Source organism: Chaetura pelagica, unplaced genomic scaffold, assembly GCF_000747805.2.
Source record: "Chaetura pelagica isolate M959 unplaced genomic scaffold, ChaPel_1.0 scaffold205, whole genome shotgun sequence".
Lineage (NCBI taxonomy): Eukaryota > Metazoa > Chordata > Aves > Apodiformes > Apodidae > Chaetura > Chaetura pelagica.
In genome coordinates this window covers 1,805,351-1,822,791 of record NW_009953318.1, presented here as the reverse complement: position 1 = coordinate 1,822,791, position 17,441 = coordinate 1,805,351, and the positions used below count along the sequence as shown (strand labels likewise).

The window sequence follows — 17,441 nt, the reverse complement described above, 5'->3', positions numbered from 1 at the left end:
AGGAATTTGTGAAGATTTGGAGGTGAAGATGTTTGTTAAGAGAGATGGTCAAGCTTTGTCTTTATTTCATGGAAGTAAACACTGGGTTGGTGAAGTAAGCCAAAATTGAGGACCTGTATTTTGTTACATTTTAACTTTCTGTGTCTGTGCTTTGTAAACAAGCGTGGTAAGTGCACTTAACTGAAACCACTATTTATGGTCCCTCTGCAAAGCCTGCTGAAAAGGTTGTTAGCATAGTCAGTCTAGTGTGAACAATATAAGCCTGGACTCGTGGAACTTAGCTCTCCTTTCATCTCTGCCACTGCTCTACTGAGTGATCTTGAACAAGTCATAAAGTTTCTTTAGCCTTGTATTAAGATCTCTAAAATGGATACAGCATACTGGCCTGTATTTATAAAGATAGTTAATGTCTTGGAGTAGGAGAGGCATGGTTTAGCTTAGTTTATCTTATAATCAATAGGAGAGCTGGATAGGAACTGCAAAATACCTTGTGTGGGATCCAGGAGAGCTGACTTTCTTGGCCTTTCTGCTAAGGTTCAGGGAGAAATGCTTTTATGATGTTTGGAACACTTGACATAATTCACCTCTGGGGCAGCTGGACACACTGTGTGGAGGAATCTCTCTGTTCATGCTGCTGCTCAATCTGCCTGTACACTGTTGGGAAATGGTGAATTAACTTCAGGGCTTCAGTGCAACTTCGCAGTAAGCTGCAGAGCTGCAAAAGCACTTCACTGTCCCGAGAGCAACTGGCAGTGTTGCCTTGCAGTGCCTGTGGCAGCCCTGTGACTTGCACCTGAGCAACTTGTGCACTTGTATCTTGTGTACACACCTAACTCCCCATCCTACTGATTTCATTAGGCAGTAATGCATGGGTTTGGAACAGTTCCAGACGAGGATCGCAGCAACATTCAAAACAAAATCCACCAGACATGTCTTAATTCTCTCTCTCTTTCTTTCTTACTTTTTCTTCCCTGTTAGTTACCCGGGTGGCCCAAATACCCCTGCAGGAATGGGTATCCCCCCACACACAAGGCCACCAGCTGATTTCACCCAGCCAGCCGCAGCTGCCGCCGCCGCTGCTGCTGCAGCTGCAGCTGCCACAGCAACAGCAACAGCTACAGCCACTGTGGCAGCCCTTCAGGAAACACAGAATAAGGACATGAACCAGTATGGACCGGTAAGAGAGTAACCTTATGTCCTCATACCTGCTTGATCTGGACCATTGCAGGGAATTGGATTGTCCTTCTTACTCCCCTGTTTATTAGGGTGCCTGCTCTATTTTGTTGTTTGTGCTTGGGAACGGTTATAAGTGCTTCTGAGAAACTGCCGGAATGTATGTAGATATGAGTGGTTTCCCGTGTTTTTCCCAATAAATCTTGCCTAACTATATTTTGTAGTTCAGAGATTGCTCCTTATAAAAATTGAAGATTACCCAAAGTTACTGCTGCATCTGACATGATGTATTAGTGCTACCTTTGACACCCCTGAGAAACCCTGAATTTGAGTAGTTGGTGAAATGTTCCAGAATCTTGGAGTAGTTTTTGTACCACTTGGCTAATTGTCTGTTTTGCCAACTACAGCAGTTTGGGTTTTTCCTCCCTTCAAACAAGGTAAAAATAGTAGAAACAAGATTTATTTATTTTTTTTTATAATGTCCTTGAGAACACAGCTATGCAAGACATGGATTTCTGATGATCCATAGCATCCAGCATGTCATGACTTCATATAATAATTTTTTTCTTAAAATGAACCAGGGTTTAATCAGTTCAGGTTTTTTCCTCCCTAGCTTTTTTACCTCTCTGAGTTTTGGAGTATGTGGGCCCATAAGCTGAGTGATGTAAAGAAGCACAGTGCCTTAGAAGCTGTAGTATTGTGCTGTATTTACACAGACAAGTCCCTAACTTATTACCTTACAGTAATAGACTAGCCAATTTAAACATTTAATTAATCACCTTAGACTTATGTCTGTCTTTCTCTCTCATGCCTTCTACAATTCAAATAAAATTTTTATTATAAATAACATCACCACCCATCAAATGTTGGAGAACGTTGAAGGAAAATGCGACATAAATCCTCCCCTTCTTCCCTCCCCCAAAAGCATGTTGAGCTCCCTCCTCCCATTTTAAATGCATGTCGCATTTTATTCTTTTTTTTTCTTCTTCTTCTTCTGTTGAAGGTTTGTTCCTCTTTCCAGATGGGTCCAACTCAGGCTTACAACAACCAGTTTATGAACCAGCCTGGTCCTCGTGGCCCTGCTTCTATGCCAGGCAACATGAACCCAGCAAGCATGGGCGCAGGAATGACACCTTCCAGCATGAGTGGGCCACCCATGGGCATGAACCAGCCTCGGCCTCCTGGAATGAGTCCTTTCAGCACCCATGGGCAGAGGATGCCTCAGCAAGCCTACCCAGGCCCACGCCCCCAGTCTTTGCCTATACAGGGCATAAAGAGACCGTACCCAGGAGAGGTAATAAATGATATTTTGTGTACACTACTATTTTGATGGAAAGTTGCAACATGATGGGTAATGTGCGGTGAGCATCCCTCTAAGATAGGTATGTCTTTGCTCCAGCCTTGGTAGGAATGCACCTGGTAGAATACAAGGGGTGGCAGCTCGCTCTTTCTAGCTTCAGGTTGGCCTTTGCCATGTTAGTCAAGATGACAGTCATTAAAACCAGGAAACGTCCAAAAACAGCTGATCCCTTCAAATGTCAATTTAAGATTCTCATGTCAGATGGTGAATTCATAGACCTTAAGCAGACTTCCTTCACAGGAGTAGATTTATTTAACGTGACAACTTAAAAGAGATGTTGAAGGTGAAATGCTTCATTTGAGCCCAGTGCATATGTGTTCTGCATTTTTTGGGTGATTTTATTGTTCTAAAGAAATACAGGGCATACCTTGTATAAACACCAATAGTAATAACATTTAATTTAAAGAGCGATTGCTTTCCAAACTTCTTGAGGCTTGATTTTCATAGGCACTGAGGTGAATATAAATCATGTTGAACTCAAATCCCTCTGTGTCAGCATTTATCTAATATAAGTTTATTTGGAGTTTGGTATTTTCAAGTTTGCGTGCTGTTCTATGAGATCCGAGTGGCACTGCAGACAAAATTACATTGGCATTGACTTGTATTATGACGTTGGGCAAAACACTTTGGGTCAAAATTTTAAAGAAATATAGACAACTAAAGATGTAGACAAGTTTTTGGATTTTAACAAGTATCAGTGCATCTTACTGTTCAAATTGGTGTGAATCAGCCAGTAGGTGGTTTTGAGAATCCTACCAACTCTCTTCATCTGTGGGCACCTAAATGTCTCAACCGGTGGTATGCACCCAAATGCCTCTACCTAAATGTCTAGCCATCAGTTACTAGTTTCAGAAATGATTTCCTGGTGAAATGTTGTGTTAAACTTAGACTACAACATCTGTAACTCCAAATGTAGAGCTTTGAATATTATATTGCCCTGACTATAATATAGCAAGAGTTTATAGAAAACATAAAGTAAGGAGTACCATGGCATGAAGAAAATATAGCAAATGTTTATTATTGAACTACATTTCTTTCCTGATCTGCAAACTATTTTTTATTTTAATTTAAAAAATCAGAAATTAAAAAAAGTGATGTGCTTTTGCAGGAGTTGCTTCTCTGGGAAGTATTTTCACTCTGAATACTGCAACTTACTCTACAATTAAGTTAAGAAAACACAATGTGGCTTGTTCAGATGATTTTTATCTTCAGATTTCCTATTTGAAGGAAGACTGTAAATCCCTTTTTACTGCTTCAGAAGCAGGTTTTTGATTGTAAGTGAATACAATCATGTCCCAAGAACTCAATGCTGAACAGTGCCTAAATGTTATGTGCTTGCTGGTCTGGAATTCTGCATGTCCCATAGGTGCTATTTGTTTATCGATGTTTGAAAGCTTCATTTATGGAAACTTCTGCATAATAATTTAATTTTCAAATTGACAGTTTATTTCCTTTAAAGTTCCAGTTCTCATTACTTTGATTTCAAAACTGCAGCACAGTACTAGCTAGCGCTAGCAAGGTGTTTATGACTAGTAATAGCTTCTCTTTAGTTCTTAAATTATTACTTAACAAGACAGCAAAGCAATTGTGTTGAGAAGACAGACACGGATAACAGAGCTTCTATTCTCCGTCCATTCCAGCATTTATTTTTTTATGTTACTTTTTAGTTTTGTGCTTCCATCCTCTGGAAGCATCTGGAAAAGGAGTCTGTTGTGGTTTGGGCCTAACTGACAACAAAGAACCTGCCATGTGGCGACTCATTCAACTCCCCCCACACACATACTAGGATGGGGAGGACAAAAGCAAACTAGAAGCTCGTGGATCAGCACAAAGGACAAGGAGGGTTCTTCACTGATGACAGTCACAGGCAAAACAGACTCAACTTGGGGAAAAATAATAATAATTTAATTTACCACTAATAAAATGCACACAGGACACAGACAAAACAAAGAGCAGTGCTTAAATACCTTACCCTCACACCCCCCTGCCTCCCTTCTTCCTGGGCCCAAATGTCTTTGTTCCTGATTTCTCTACCTCCTTCCCTTCAGTGGCACAGGGAGTTGTTTCCTGCTGCTCCTTCCTCCTCAGGGAGAAAGATTCCTTGCAGTCTTTCCCTGTTTCCCCAAGGGGTCTTTCCAATGCAAGAGAGTCCTTCACAAACCTCTCCTCCATGAATCCTTCCCACAAAGTATAGTCCCTCAGGAGCAAGCTGTTCCTGATTCCTGTGAGCTTCCCACAGTCATGGGCTGCTTTGAGAACACTCACCTCCCTGGGCACAGTGTCCTCCATGGTGCATCTGTTGTCCCTCTAATGACTTGGCCTTGACCACCTAAGCTGGAGGAGCTTTTAGTAGCTTCTTACAGAAGTCATCCCTGTGGCTCCTCTCCCACTACCAAAACCATGCCAGAACCAAGTCAACACAGAGTCTCAGGGTTTGGGGCTGGTAGCATTTGCAGAAACAGAGAGATTTTGTGAATATGGCATCTGCTGGTAATTCTGGTTTCTTCAAACATATTGCTCTTTGATAGTGTTGCCCGGATGAGTGTATGTGTGTGTTAAGGTACATGTTTATTCTTACCCTGCCTTGGTCTGTGGCACTTGAATGCTTTTGAGTGAGTATTCACCTCCAGCCATCACGGCCCTGGCTTAGGCATGAGTGATACTTAAGTTGAGAAGTATTCACCTGGTGGGGTGGGTTGTTTTTTTTTATTCCACTATTGAATGTATGCTAATAATCAGTTGAAGGCAGCTGCTTGCAGGAAACAATTCTTTGTCTTCTTTCATCTCTGTCATGAAATAGCCGAGTTATGGAAACCAGCAGTATGGACCAAATAGCCAGTTTCCAAACCAGCCTGGTCAGTATCCCACTCCCAACCCTCCAAGACCTCTTACATCTCCCAACTATCCTGGACAGAGGATGCCAAGCCAGCAAAATACAGGGCAGTACCCTCCTCCAACGGTCAACATGGGGCAGTACTACAAGGTAAGAATTTTTATATTATCTTGTTACAATCTGGTAGAGATTTATGAATTAAGTCAAATTAATTACTTCATAGATACTCCTTTTACATCATTGAAGGAAAGACAGAAAAAAGCCCAGTGTTTTTACTAATGTTTTACATGTCACAAAATCAAGTCAATCAGCCAAGTTGCATTGTAACTTCAGAACAGTTTGTGAAGGAAATTGAATGTTACTGCAACTCATTAGAGGCTTTCACAAGAAAATGTTGGTTTTGCTTTAAAAAAAAGCATGTAAAAAGAAGTACCTAGTGGGATTCAGCTGTTGTATTTTCATCTATTCATGGCACCCTGCAAGAATACAACTTTGGAAATTTGTAATAAACCAGTTCCACATTGCAGCATCCCAGTTTCCATCTTAAAATGGTCACTGTTGGAGTAAGCCAACCCAAACTTTAAAGCTGTTCCAGCTGTAGAATTCATCTTTGAACTGAAGTTTGCGTGACTTTCTCCAACCTCTCCCTATCCTTTTCTCCTTATTTTCTCTCTCTGCTTCTTGTTTGGGCAAGAATTAGAATTTTTTAAATGTTGCCTGATATCTGTTTTATGGATACATCTTGAGTGCTTCGTATTCTGCAAACTGAGTTTGCACTGAGGGCCTGCTGAGGTTTTATGTCTTTGAAATGCACAAAAAGTGATCTTTTGCACACAGGTACTCCAGTGAGTATAAAAATGGAGAGGACCATCAATTGTCTGACCTGCTCTTAAAGCATTAGCTGTTAAAGTCACTGGACTATATTTTGAATGTAGGCTGAAAGAACCCAAGTTGCACATTGGTGTTGAATTGGGATTGTTCCAGTGTGATTCACACAGCAAACACCATTGAAAAAAAAAAAAGAAAACAAAACCCTTCACTACAGAGCATCTGTTCTTTGTGCAACCAAGCTGTCCACTGTGGTACCTGAAGGGTGCCTGTTGCATGGCAGCAGGTTTTGCAGTACACTGCTAGAAAGAACTCAAAAAGACAGATCCTAATTTACTGTAATTCCGGTGCAGTCACTTATGCTAAAATAACAGCAGAAGATCTCTCTGAAGTTTTTAAGTGACAATTCTTTGAATACTTTTAATGTATTTTTATTTTAGATGGCTTTTAAGTTTTTTTGTTTACTGGATAGTTCTAACAGGGAATTCTGTGGTCTTTCCAATGCATCCTGTATTTGTATTCAAGTATCTACCATTCTGGAAACAGTTAAATAATAAGGGGCCTTGTTAAGAAGGGAGATTATCCTGGCTAGGGGAAAAATTGCACATTGTTGCAGACAAGGACCTGAATTCTTGGATTATAGTGAATGTGGAGATAGTAATTGTATGTGTTAAAGAAAAGAGCAAAGATGGTTGAAAGTGTAAATGCTTAAGATTTCAGAACACAGCTCTCTTCCTTTTTACTTTAGAGTACCCTAGGCTAGCACCACAGCATTTAGATACAGAACCAAAACTGAAGTCCTGATAATTTGGCTGTCTCTGGAGATTTTATTCTCTGACACTCTCCTATGCATGTGGTTGTGGTACATGAGCTATTACAGGAGTGCCATGCAATTGCACTTTGGTTTAATGTCAGCTTCCTTCATGTCATCGTTACTGGTTTGTTCTGTTAACTGCAACCATGCCCTTAATTACAAGAAACAGAACAGTGGTGTTTTAATACTGTAGGTGCTATTTATACTTAACTATCCTTACCCATTTAGCAGCAAATTCAGCAGCAAATAGAAAAAAATTGTAGATACACAGAATAGAAGTTATCTCCTGCCCCCCACAGCTTTTATTTTGAGTAGATGAGTTGGACAGGGGTGGAAGAAAGGATAGATGGAAGTAAAAGGGACACAGATGTTCTAAGTGCGTGGGTTTGGATTTTGTTTTTCATGTAAGCTTCTGTGTACTAGGGCAACTTTGGGACAAAGCCAAAGACATACAAAGGTCTGGGTGGATTGGGGTGGTGAGGAAAAGCTGAAGCAAATGGCTTGTTGGTTTTGGAAAGAGAATGTTCAGAGGAATGCAATAAACCTCTTGGCAGACTTGCTTGTATCTGGTCATTGCATGATTTAAGTTGGCTGTTCTGCTAGTTTCAGCTCCTACTTTGCTTTCCTAGTCTGCCTCTTCCCCAAAGGCCTCATGGGATGTCCTGTGGTTTCTTTTCCTTCCAGAGACAGAGAGGCCTCCCTACCTTTTTTGAAGTCTTGGGTGTTTGATAACAGTGCAGTTCACAAGGCTAATTATTCTTATTTTCAGATTGCAATAACAACGTGATGTTATTTATTTTTTAGCCATCAAGGCCCGTACCTGTGGCAAATTACCCTCATTCACCTGTTCCAGGAAACCCCACACCACCTATGACTCCAGGGAGCAATATTCCTCCATACCTGTCACCTAACCAGGATGTCAAACCACCGTTCCCACCTGACATTAAACCAAATATCAGTGCTTTACCACCACCTCCAAGTGAGTAGCAAACAGAATGCCTCTGCAGGCATTTCATGTCCCTGTGTTATCTGCCACATACATTTCAGAATCTGGAAACTAGCTCCAATTGCAGCTCTGGGAGAGGCTCGGATTGCTGAGTTGTGGTAGGAGGCATGCACAGTGCAGGCTCACTAGAGCCAGTTGACATGAAGATTGCTCTCCCCTTCTAAAACAGAGGATGGTAAAGGTTCATCCAGGTTAAACTTGTTAAGGATTTTACTCCCAAAGTGTTCTTTTGATGTGTGTCCTGAGGATAAGACACTTGATTTTGGCTTCCATTATGTATGCTTAGTAGGCTTGTTTATTGTGTGAACTTCCATTGTGGTCTGTTTTGTTCAAGGTCAAAGCCATTCATTGAACATCCCTGCAGAATAGCATAAAATGTGAATATTTATAGCAATGTCTCTATTGTGATCCATACAGGCTTCCTAAGAATATTCAGTAGTATGCCAAAAATTGATATATGTTCCTTTCAAAGCCACTCAACACCACAGCTACATTTGGCTGGAAACAGGGCAGGAATAACAAGATTTCTCTGACTATATACTAGCACAAGATGTTTGAGGTTTAGAAGTGACTGGTGAACAATAGGAGATTATAATTTACTAAAAAACTGGGAGAACATTTATGTTTTTTGTGAAATAACTTCTGCTGCATTAGCACTTTGCAACCTGTCTTTGCACAGGTTAGCTGGATAGCTGAAAAATGAAGCAGAAAAAGGTGGCCTGAAGTATTACTTGGGCAAGAACACAGCATTTAAAGACATTTGGACTTCATAGATCAGCTGTTACCACAAAACCTCATGTTATGAGATCAGATACACAATTGAATACCATTTTTTTCATCATAAGGTAGTTTCAGTTAATAAAACCGCTGAAATGAATTAGGTCATGTTGATCTCAGTTCGAAGTGGGGAAAATAAGCAGTATTAGAGTTTGCCATAATTAAGAGGTTTGTTGTTAGTCTTCTGCCAACAGTGTAAGCCTGGACACAGAGCCTGTCCAGTAAAAAAATGGGAATTCTTGCCATGCCTGGTATCTGTTTGTGGCTGGAATGCTAAGGTCCTAACGTTAAGTGTGGGAAAACAGAAGACTTTGGCTTGCCATTGCCATCAGTTCGAGCCCTGTCACTTGTGTTATATAGATGATGTAGTTCCCTGTAATTTTCTTTTTTGTGTGTATGAACCTCCTGAGTTAGACCCAGTAGCAGATCACTGTGCCATTTGTTACTATTCTGTATAAATATACACATTATTATTGCACTGCAGATGCTAAAGGGAAAGTTCACACTTTCTCTCCCTCTTCGATCCCAGCCAACCACAACGATGAGCTGCGTCTGACGTTTCCCGTGAGAGATGGTGTTGTACTGGAGCCCTTCCGGCTGGAACACAACCTGGCAGTCAGTAACCATGTCTTTCACTTAAGGCCAACTGTTCATCAGACGCTGATGTGGAGGTAAGCTCAGCCTTGCTGCCAGAAAGTCTTGCACCCAGTGATGGAGGAGTGACAGACCAGATGAACTTCATTTAGGTTTGCCATGAATTTCACTTTAAAAAGCATGGCCTAAATAGGAAAAATGCCCTTTAAACTCACATATACTCTCACTTGTCACTTTCCAGAGAGAACGCATTCCAAATGCTTCCTGATCTGTGTTACATCTCCTTGCTGGTAGCAGTCAGCATGCAGTGTCCGAAAAGTCACTGCAACTGTTCCCAACCTTTCTGCTCTGGGTAGAATGGGTGTGGGACATGCACAGCTGACACCAGTACCAACTTCTAGTTTGGAGCCTCTGAAGTCCTAGGTGCTTTGTGGCCTGTGAAATGTTAGTTGCAGGATTAACTATGCAGGGCTGTTACAGTTTATGCTTAATTAAATGGTGTGGATTATCTGATAAAGAAAAATAAAATGCTAATGAAGTGCCTGATATAGATGCTTGGTAAAATAATTTGGAAAACAAAGTGCTTAAATCCTGCAAACTTCAGAAATTAACTTCCTAAATTCTTCCTTTCCTATGGCTCCACAAGTGAGGACAAGTCAGAAATACCAGGGCATAGCTTTCCGCATACAAAGCTGCCTGGTTTTCACTTTGAGCAAGTACTACTTTTTGGCACAGAAGAATAGTTTTCCTAGGTGGCAGTTTCCAACATTTAATGTAGATCTTCCTAAGTGATTCCAGGTTATGTTCCAGTTCCACCATGCTCATGGAAGGGCTTGGCTCCACAAGTGAGGACAAGTCAGAAATACCAGGGCATAGCTTTCCGCATACAAAGCTGCCTGGTTTTCACTTTGAGCAAGTACTACTTTTTGGCACAGAAGAATAGTTTTCCTAGGTGGCAGTTTCCAACATTTAATGTAGATCTTCCTAAGTGATTCCAGGTTATGTTCCAGTTCCACCATGCTCATGGAAGGGCTTTAGATCAAATTACAAGCAGAGTCTTTTTTTTTTGTGTGTGTATTTTCAAATACCACTGAGTAATTTTGTCTCCCCATTCTCTTTTTTTGTCAGAAAGTATCTCAGTGTTATCCTGGCTTCTGGTTACATTGTTTGAGCCTGTCTGTGCGCTGTGGAGTCTGATTAGTTTCTCAGGGTCTTATTTGGAGCTTGTTTCCCAGGTGTAGCAGCTGAGATGGTAAAGTGCAACATCTTCAGTACATTTTCCATTACACCTGCCTCACTTACACTTGCCTTCACCTTCCTTGGCCTGGATCACATACCCCCTGACCATAATGGGTGTGATAACTTGTAGCTTCAGCTTTTTTCCTTCTGAGGATCTTCTTCCCATTCACTGCAATTCACTTGAGCCTTCTGTTTACATGGTATGGAGGGCATGAGGTGGGCTGAGGAGTGTGCTCTATTCCCTGCCCCAAGGACAGACTCAGGCTTTTCTGAAGCTGAAGCTTGATGTGGGATGCAGGATTCCTTGCTGCCATGGTGCCCCCCTACCCTGAGGTAGCCTGAGGGTTGGAAGGGAGGGACGTTGCAGGCAGACCACATCCAGTAATTAACACCTAACTTTCAGATCAGTTATTGCTTACTCGCATTTCATTATTGTGGAGTACTCACAGCAGAGGGAGTTTTGGCAGTTATTTGCCAGTTCTTATTAATAAGTAATCACTACTGGGAATTGAGCTTGCTCATTTGGAAGATTTATAGTGCTGCATTGAGGCATGAGACTGTTTCTTAATATCTGTTCTCTCTTCCTTAGCTCACCAAACACATAACCTTTATTTAAACTTGTTTTAAGGAAGACTCACAGGTAAACTGTGCTCAGGTCTGCTGTTTTGAAAAGCTTGTTAATAGTGACGAGAACGGATGGTCCTGTGATGAAGTCATTTCACGTTTAACTCAGGGCTGGATGAGTTCCAGAAAAATGAATTAGTCACATGTGTGAATGGATTTCAGTGTTACAAAGAATGGTGGAATCAAGCCAATTCTGAATATTTGTCTGCCAGTTAAAATACTCGGCAAGACTTCTCATGTGTAGACACATAATGAATAGCAATGCAACTCTTTTTCTCCCCACTGGGTACTTTTCATGGTTACGAGAAACAGAAACGTTGAAAGCAGGGAAAACGTCTCCTTGAAGCTGGTTCAGTCTTAGCAGTGCTACTGTTAATAGTGTCCAACAGTGGAAACACTGCATGCTAAGAATGCTAGGATCTCCTGAGCTGTCACCGCAGGCCTGCTCAAAGTGTTTGGGAGTGCTCTTAATTGCTTGGATTTTGTATCAGAGGTACCAAGCCTTGCATCCCTCCGTGTTTGAGCGAATGTGTTGTGTTCTTATCAGGTGAGAAACTTGACTGGGCCTTGCAGAGAGAGCTATCAAAAATTGTTAATGAAGTACTGGAAAAAAGACTAAATATAGATTGATTATTTGGAAGATGTCAGGTAGATTGTATTTGATACCTTTCTTTAAAAAACAACAACAAACATAGTTTTATCCACTGCTAAATCCCGAATTTTTTTTAAATCCAGGGAAGATTATGTTGTCAGAATTGAAATCTCTCTTCTCGGTTAGGAAAATGGCAGTTAGGTGATGATCTCCTCTGCAGTCTCTTCTTCATGTACCTTACAAAGATATCTTCCCTCAGGCATGATGAAGAAATGAGCACCTAGATTTTCTAGCATAAAAGATAAACATTCAGCTGTCTTTTGCTGTCATGAACATCAGAATCATGACACTTAGTTCTTCATGTTCTTTTAAATTTCTCAAGTTTCAGATTACTCATTCCTAACATAAGGTTAACATCTGTGGATGAAATTTAATTCATAGTCACTACCCACTTAATTTGTGATTAACTTAGTCTCTTCTTTTTTTGGGCATGTTACAAAACTAATTTTTGAGTAGCTAATTAGTGTGTGTAAGTTATTATTGGAGAGGTGGGAGGAATTAATGCTCTGAAAGGTCTCAATTGGTTAGATTTAATCCACAGCTCTGTTAATTTGGAATCACAGAAACACACGGAATGAGATACAGTGGTCATTTTATCTTAGTTGATTTACCTGTTCCAAGGCAGAATTAGCTGTACCTGTATTTTGTCTGACAGTTGTTCATTCCAATACTCTTTTAAATACTCTGAAGTAGTGAAGAATCCACAGTCTTCCAGCACAAGCTACTGTGTGGATCACTTGCTTATTCTTAAGTCTTAAGACACAGGAAGGTTCTGCTTGCTGTTAACATTTTTCTTTCTGCAGGATCATTCCATGGTCTAGTTTTGCACAGTGATTTGAGATGTTCCCTTGGGAATTCCTTTATAAGTGTAAAATATTGTTAACAATTCTGTGGTGTACTTGCACCACTAATTCATCATTACTTGCTTCTGTTAAGGGCTTTTATGAAAAAGTGTGTTATATCCTTTACTGGCAATAATTCTAGAAAAATAATCTCATTGATAAAGAAAAACCATTCCTAGCATCAAAACAACCTCCCTCTGCAATGTGAAAGCAAAGTTAAAGGAAGATTTATTGGTTGTTGTACAGGTCTGACTTGGAATTACAGTTCAAGTGCTATCACCATGAAGACAGACAAATGAACACAAACTGGCCAGCTTCAGTCCAGGTCAGTGTTAATGCAACCCCACTTACCATCGAACGTGGCGACAACAAGACATCTCATAAACCTCTGCACCTAAAGCACGTCTGCCAGCCAGGAAGAAACACGATTCAAATTACAGTCACAGCATGTTGTTGTGTAAGTACACTGAGCTCATGGCTTCAGCTGCTGATGCTGAGTTTGCTCTTTAACACTGTTTGCAAATGTGAAAGAGCCTTAGTCTCTCTCTTCTTTTTTTTTTTTTTTCCCCATGCATTTTTCTGGTAAGAAGCTTGTTTGATAATGTTGACACAGTCAGAGTGCTAATAGGAAAATTTTTGCTGCTGAATTACAGTGGAGTGTAGTGGTGTCCTTCTGATCTCTCTGAAAAGGCTTGTGGTCTAGGAGAGGAAGGGAGTTTGATCTCCTACCTATTTAGAGTGTGCCTGTGTAACAAGACAGGTAAAGTGTATTAAAGTAGCAGTAGATTATTGTGATGCAGACTGTTGTCCAGTGCTAATTTAATTTAACTAAGGCATCAAACTGTGTTTGGTTTAATATGAGAACATCAACACCATAATCACTGGTGGTGGTAGTGATGGTTTTTCAAATAGCTTTTCAGATTAAAACTTTATATTCCGTGATGCAGTCTAGACCATGCAAACTTGGCCATTCTCCTTTTCCATGGTTTAGCTACTCTAAGGGAAGAGTACTGTATTTTTAATGCAGACTGTTGCACACATAAAGTCTGTGCTCTTGCCTGTTCTCTTGTCATTGACAAGCAAGCAACTTGCTATCTGTCCCAAGCTTGCAGTGCGAGGCACTTCACCAAGAAGCTATCCACCCATTTTGCTTTACTTCACATTGATATTTTTCCATATAATGTCATTTATCTGGTGGCTAAAAACAGGGGCAGTATCCTGTGAACCCACAACTAGCTCCGTGTTGGAGAAGATTCAGTTGGTTCCAGGCACACATCAGTAGCAAATTGGTTTTGTAACTTCCCAGGTAGTCTGCGGGCAGGCATGTATGTAGGCTAGACTCTGTCAAAGAATACAGGGTTTTAAAAATAAACCCTGATGTCAGAGAAGAGTACATCAGCTTTCTGTATTCTGAATATTAAGGAGGGACACAATACATAAAATCTTTTATTTATTTCTTTTTAAGCTCTTGTATGTGTTACGCTCCTGGAGCATAACAACAGACTGCACAGCGTGCAGAGTATCCCTAAGGGAGTGCATGTGCACAGCAGAGCAGAACCTGCTTTTGTACTTAAGCATTAGGCTCTTGTGGAAGCCATGTGTGCAAGAGAAGAATGCAGCTCTGTTCAGCAGTGTATTTACCCTATGCGTTTGGTTCTTTTGGTAACAAAATGCTTTTTCTTTCAGTCACACTTGTTCGTGTTGCAATTAGTGCACCGGCCATCAGTTCGCTCTGTGCTTCAAGGTCTACTAAAGAAACGCCTCCTCCCGGCAGAACATTGTATCACTAAGAGTGAGTCTTCATTTTGTGTGGATGATGACTTTCCAGAATGCCTATGTTCAGTTGAAGTAATCTATTTCTACACAAGATTTACTTGCTTATTGAGAACCTTAAGCTGTACTTGTCAGAAATTTCCAGAACATCATGTGCATAGATTAAATCCTTGGTATCCTCCAATGCTGAGGGTTATTTGGGTGGAGCTACCAAAGTACCATAAACTTCTTCCTAACGACTCTCCTGTTCGCAGATAATCTCTCTAGTTTTTCCTCCATGTGTTTTTTATTTACCTAAAAGCCCAGTGTAGAAAGATTCTTTAGTGCTTCAAGTGCCTGTGTGGCACTTTATTTGGTTGATACACATCTGATGATTTGTCTGTTCAGGAAAATGTTCTAAGGTACACAGAATACAACTATGTGGATATATTGTCCATTAAATTGGTCCTTAAAAGTTGAAGTATTGATCTTTCATATTTATATGTCAGAATTGGCAGTACATTTGTATTTTCTCACACTTGTACATACCTTCTTCCTAAACAGTAAAGAGGAACTTCAGTAGTGTAGCAGCTTCCTCTGGCAATGCAACACTAAATGGGGAGGATGGAGTAGAGCAAACTGCCATTAAAGTGTCTCTGAAGTGTCCCATCACATTCCGGCGGATTCAGCTCCCAGCAAGAGGTCACGACTGCAAGCACGTACAAGTGAGTAGATGCCAGTGGCCTGGCAATGTTCCCTCATTTGTTACAGTACCCTTAGCTTGGTTATCATATGAGAGAGCTTAATGAAATGGGATTTCTCTATATCAGCCCACCTAAGTAACTATATGTGCATATATGTTTAATGTAAAGGGACAAAGTAAGTTACTTGATTCAGTTTTCAGTGCTAATAGGTGTTTTTTCATGGCAATTTTACTTTTGTCCAATTGATTTAGTTACACAGTATTTTTCCTTAATTTACTTATTTTCTTTTTTTGTCTTCTTTGTTTCTTTCTGATACCTAGTGCTTTGATCTGGAATCTTATTTGCAACTAAACTGTGAAAGAGGAACTTGGAGGTGTCCGGTATGCAAGTAAGTGCAACCATGCTACTTGAAACACATTTGTGTATGATTTGACCAAATTCAGATCATATTTAAGGTCATTGAGAGGAGAAAAAGGAATTGCTAGGAAATAAGGTGTATATATTACATTTACCTAATAGCATAAAAGCCAGTGAGAATTCTTGCAGTATTTCATGCAGGGAACACCCTGCATTATTTAGAAATTTAAAAACAGGTAACAAGATATTTTCTTAAAAAAATAGATAATTTTACAGGCTATCAGTGGGTTGGATAGAGTTCAAAAGAAGCTAATAATACAGATACCTACATAAACTAATGAACTGGGAGTTTGTCTTTCCCTGGATTATGAAGCAATGACCAGACAACAACATGCCATGGCAAAAGAAGGGATAATCTATTCTGGAGTTATATTTTTATAATTTTAATATTGCAATGTCCAAATTACTGGACTTCAAATATGTAGATACTAAAGTGTTCAGCATCCAGCTGAATGTTAAATAAGGATGCTAAATAAGTGTCTCAGGTACTCTGCTTTGAATCACATAGATATGCAGTTAATGGCAGTGTTCAAGAGGAGGAAGAATTTTGAAGACTGTGATGTTTTCCAGTAATTGTGTAGGAAATTCAGTTGGATTCTCTAAGGTCAAAGTCAACAGCAAGTGCAAACAAAAGTGAGAGCAGAAAGCAGGAAGAATTCTAGTACAGAACAAGGGTGATTTTTTAAAAAGTAAAAGATTTCCAAGGAGCAGAAGTTTGGAGTGATTTCTTAAAGGAAAAGAGGGATACTTTCAATCTTATGTTTGACCAGAGGGCTAGGATACTGCAGAAGGAATGGAACAAATTGCTTTCAAGTCACCCATTCTTCCATTCATTGGGGCAGAAAAAAAACCACAGAACATCTGCAGGCCAATTCAGTTTCCTGTAACCTCCTGTGCTCAGTCCACAGGGTTACAAGTTTGTTCCAGCCTCAGCTGAGGAGCCACAGGGCTCTCTTATCTTGAGCAGCTGTAGCAGCAGCAGTTTGTACTTTAACTCTGCAAGTCTCCAGTTCAGTCCCTGCTGCACCAGCTTGTCCATTCTGTTTGCTTCTGTGGACATTGCAGGCTTTAGATGAGCTTGTTTCAATGAATATCTGTGACACGTATCCTAAAGTGCAACTGCTTTCTCTGAACTGCCTTTCTGTTGTAAGTTAGGCCAAAAATATCACAAAAATTGGATGTCTCGGTTCTTAATTTATGTATTCATACATCCAGGCCACATTTTTTGTCCTATATCTCTTTGAGTACAAGCACCTGCATTCAGATCTAAGTGCCTACATAACTAAATCATTTCAGTTTTTGTTTTGTTTTGTTCCCATCTGTGCTGATCTGAAGTAAAATAGCTATGATATGTAGTTACTTTGAAGATACAGTAGTGTATAGCTAGGAAAAACATTATCCAATTTGAAAATAAAATAGTCCTAGCTGGTGTTCACAGAAGAGATCTGCTATGTTTGACAAGCCTTTAAATTCACAATACATTTAACTAAAAATGAATTAAATGATGTGAAGAGCTTGTGGACACACATTAGATGTATCCTTATTTAATCTATTTCATGTGGAATGCTGTTATCCTGGTAATGAAGATGCAGAACTAAAACTGCCCCAAATCATTCCTAAATTGTGTGGTACAGATAATAAGTTGATGGATCCCAGTCTGCTGATTTCACCACCTTTCCTTCCATCCCTCTGTTACACATCTGTAGGCATATTCTAACATGAGGTTTGGTGGTTTTTTTCCTTTCTAGTAAAACTGCTCTGCTGGAGGGCTTGGAGGTTGACCAGTATATGTGGGGTATTCTGAATGCTATACAAAAGTAAGTAAA

The 17,441-nt window shown here is 40.2% G+C and overlaps 1 protein-coding gene across 2 annotated transcripts in view; it reads left to right on the top strand.

Moving 5' to 3' along the window:
• Window positions 1–17,441, top strand: part of ZMIZ1 (zinc finger, MIZ-type containing 1) — a 156,712-nt gene that overhangs the window by 125,561 nt on the left and 13,710 nt on the right. Inside the window, exons 7-16 of one of the 2 annotated variants that reach the window (XM_009998124.1) lie at window positions 979–1,177; window positions 2,195–2,467; window positions 5,334–5,516; window positions 7,813–7,987; window positions 9,321–9,462; window positions 12,989–13,199; window positions 14,429–14,534; window positions 15,059–15,219; window positions 15,519–15,586; window positions 17,364–17,432. In XM_009998124.1, the coding sequence (XP_009996426.1) occupies window positions 979–1,177; window positions 2,195–2,467; window positions 5,334–5,516; window positions 7,813–7,987; window positions 9,321–9,462; window positions 12,989–13,199; window positions 14,429–14,534; window positions 15,059–15,219; window positions 15,519–15,586; window positions 17,364–17,432 (1,587 nt within the window). Of the gene's footprint in view, window positions 1–978; window positions 1,178–2,176; window positions 2,468–5,333; window positions 5,517–7,812; window positions 7,988–9,320; window positions 9,463–12,988; window positions 13,200–14,428; window positions 14,535–15,058; window positions 15,220–15,518; window positions 15,587–17,363; window positions 17,433–17,441 lie in introns of both variants that reach the window. The other variant, XM_009998123.1, reaches the window with a different exon arrangement.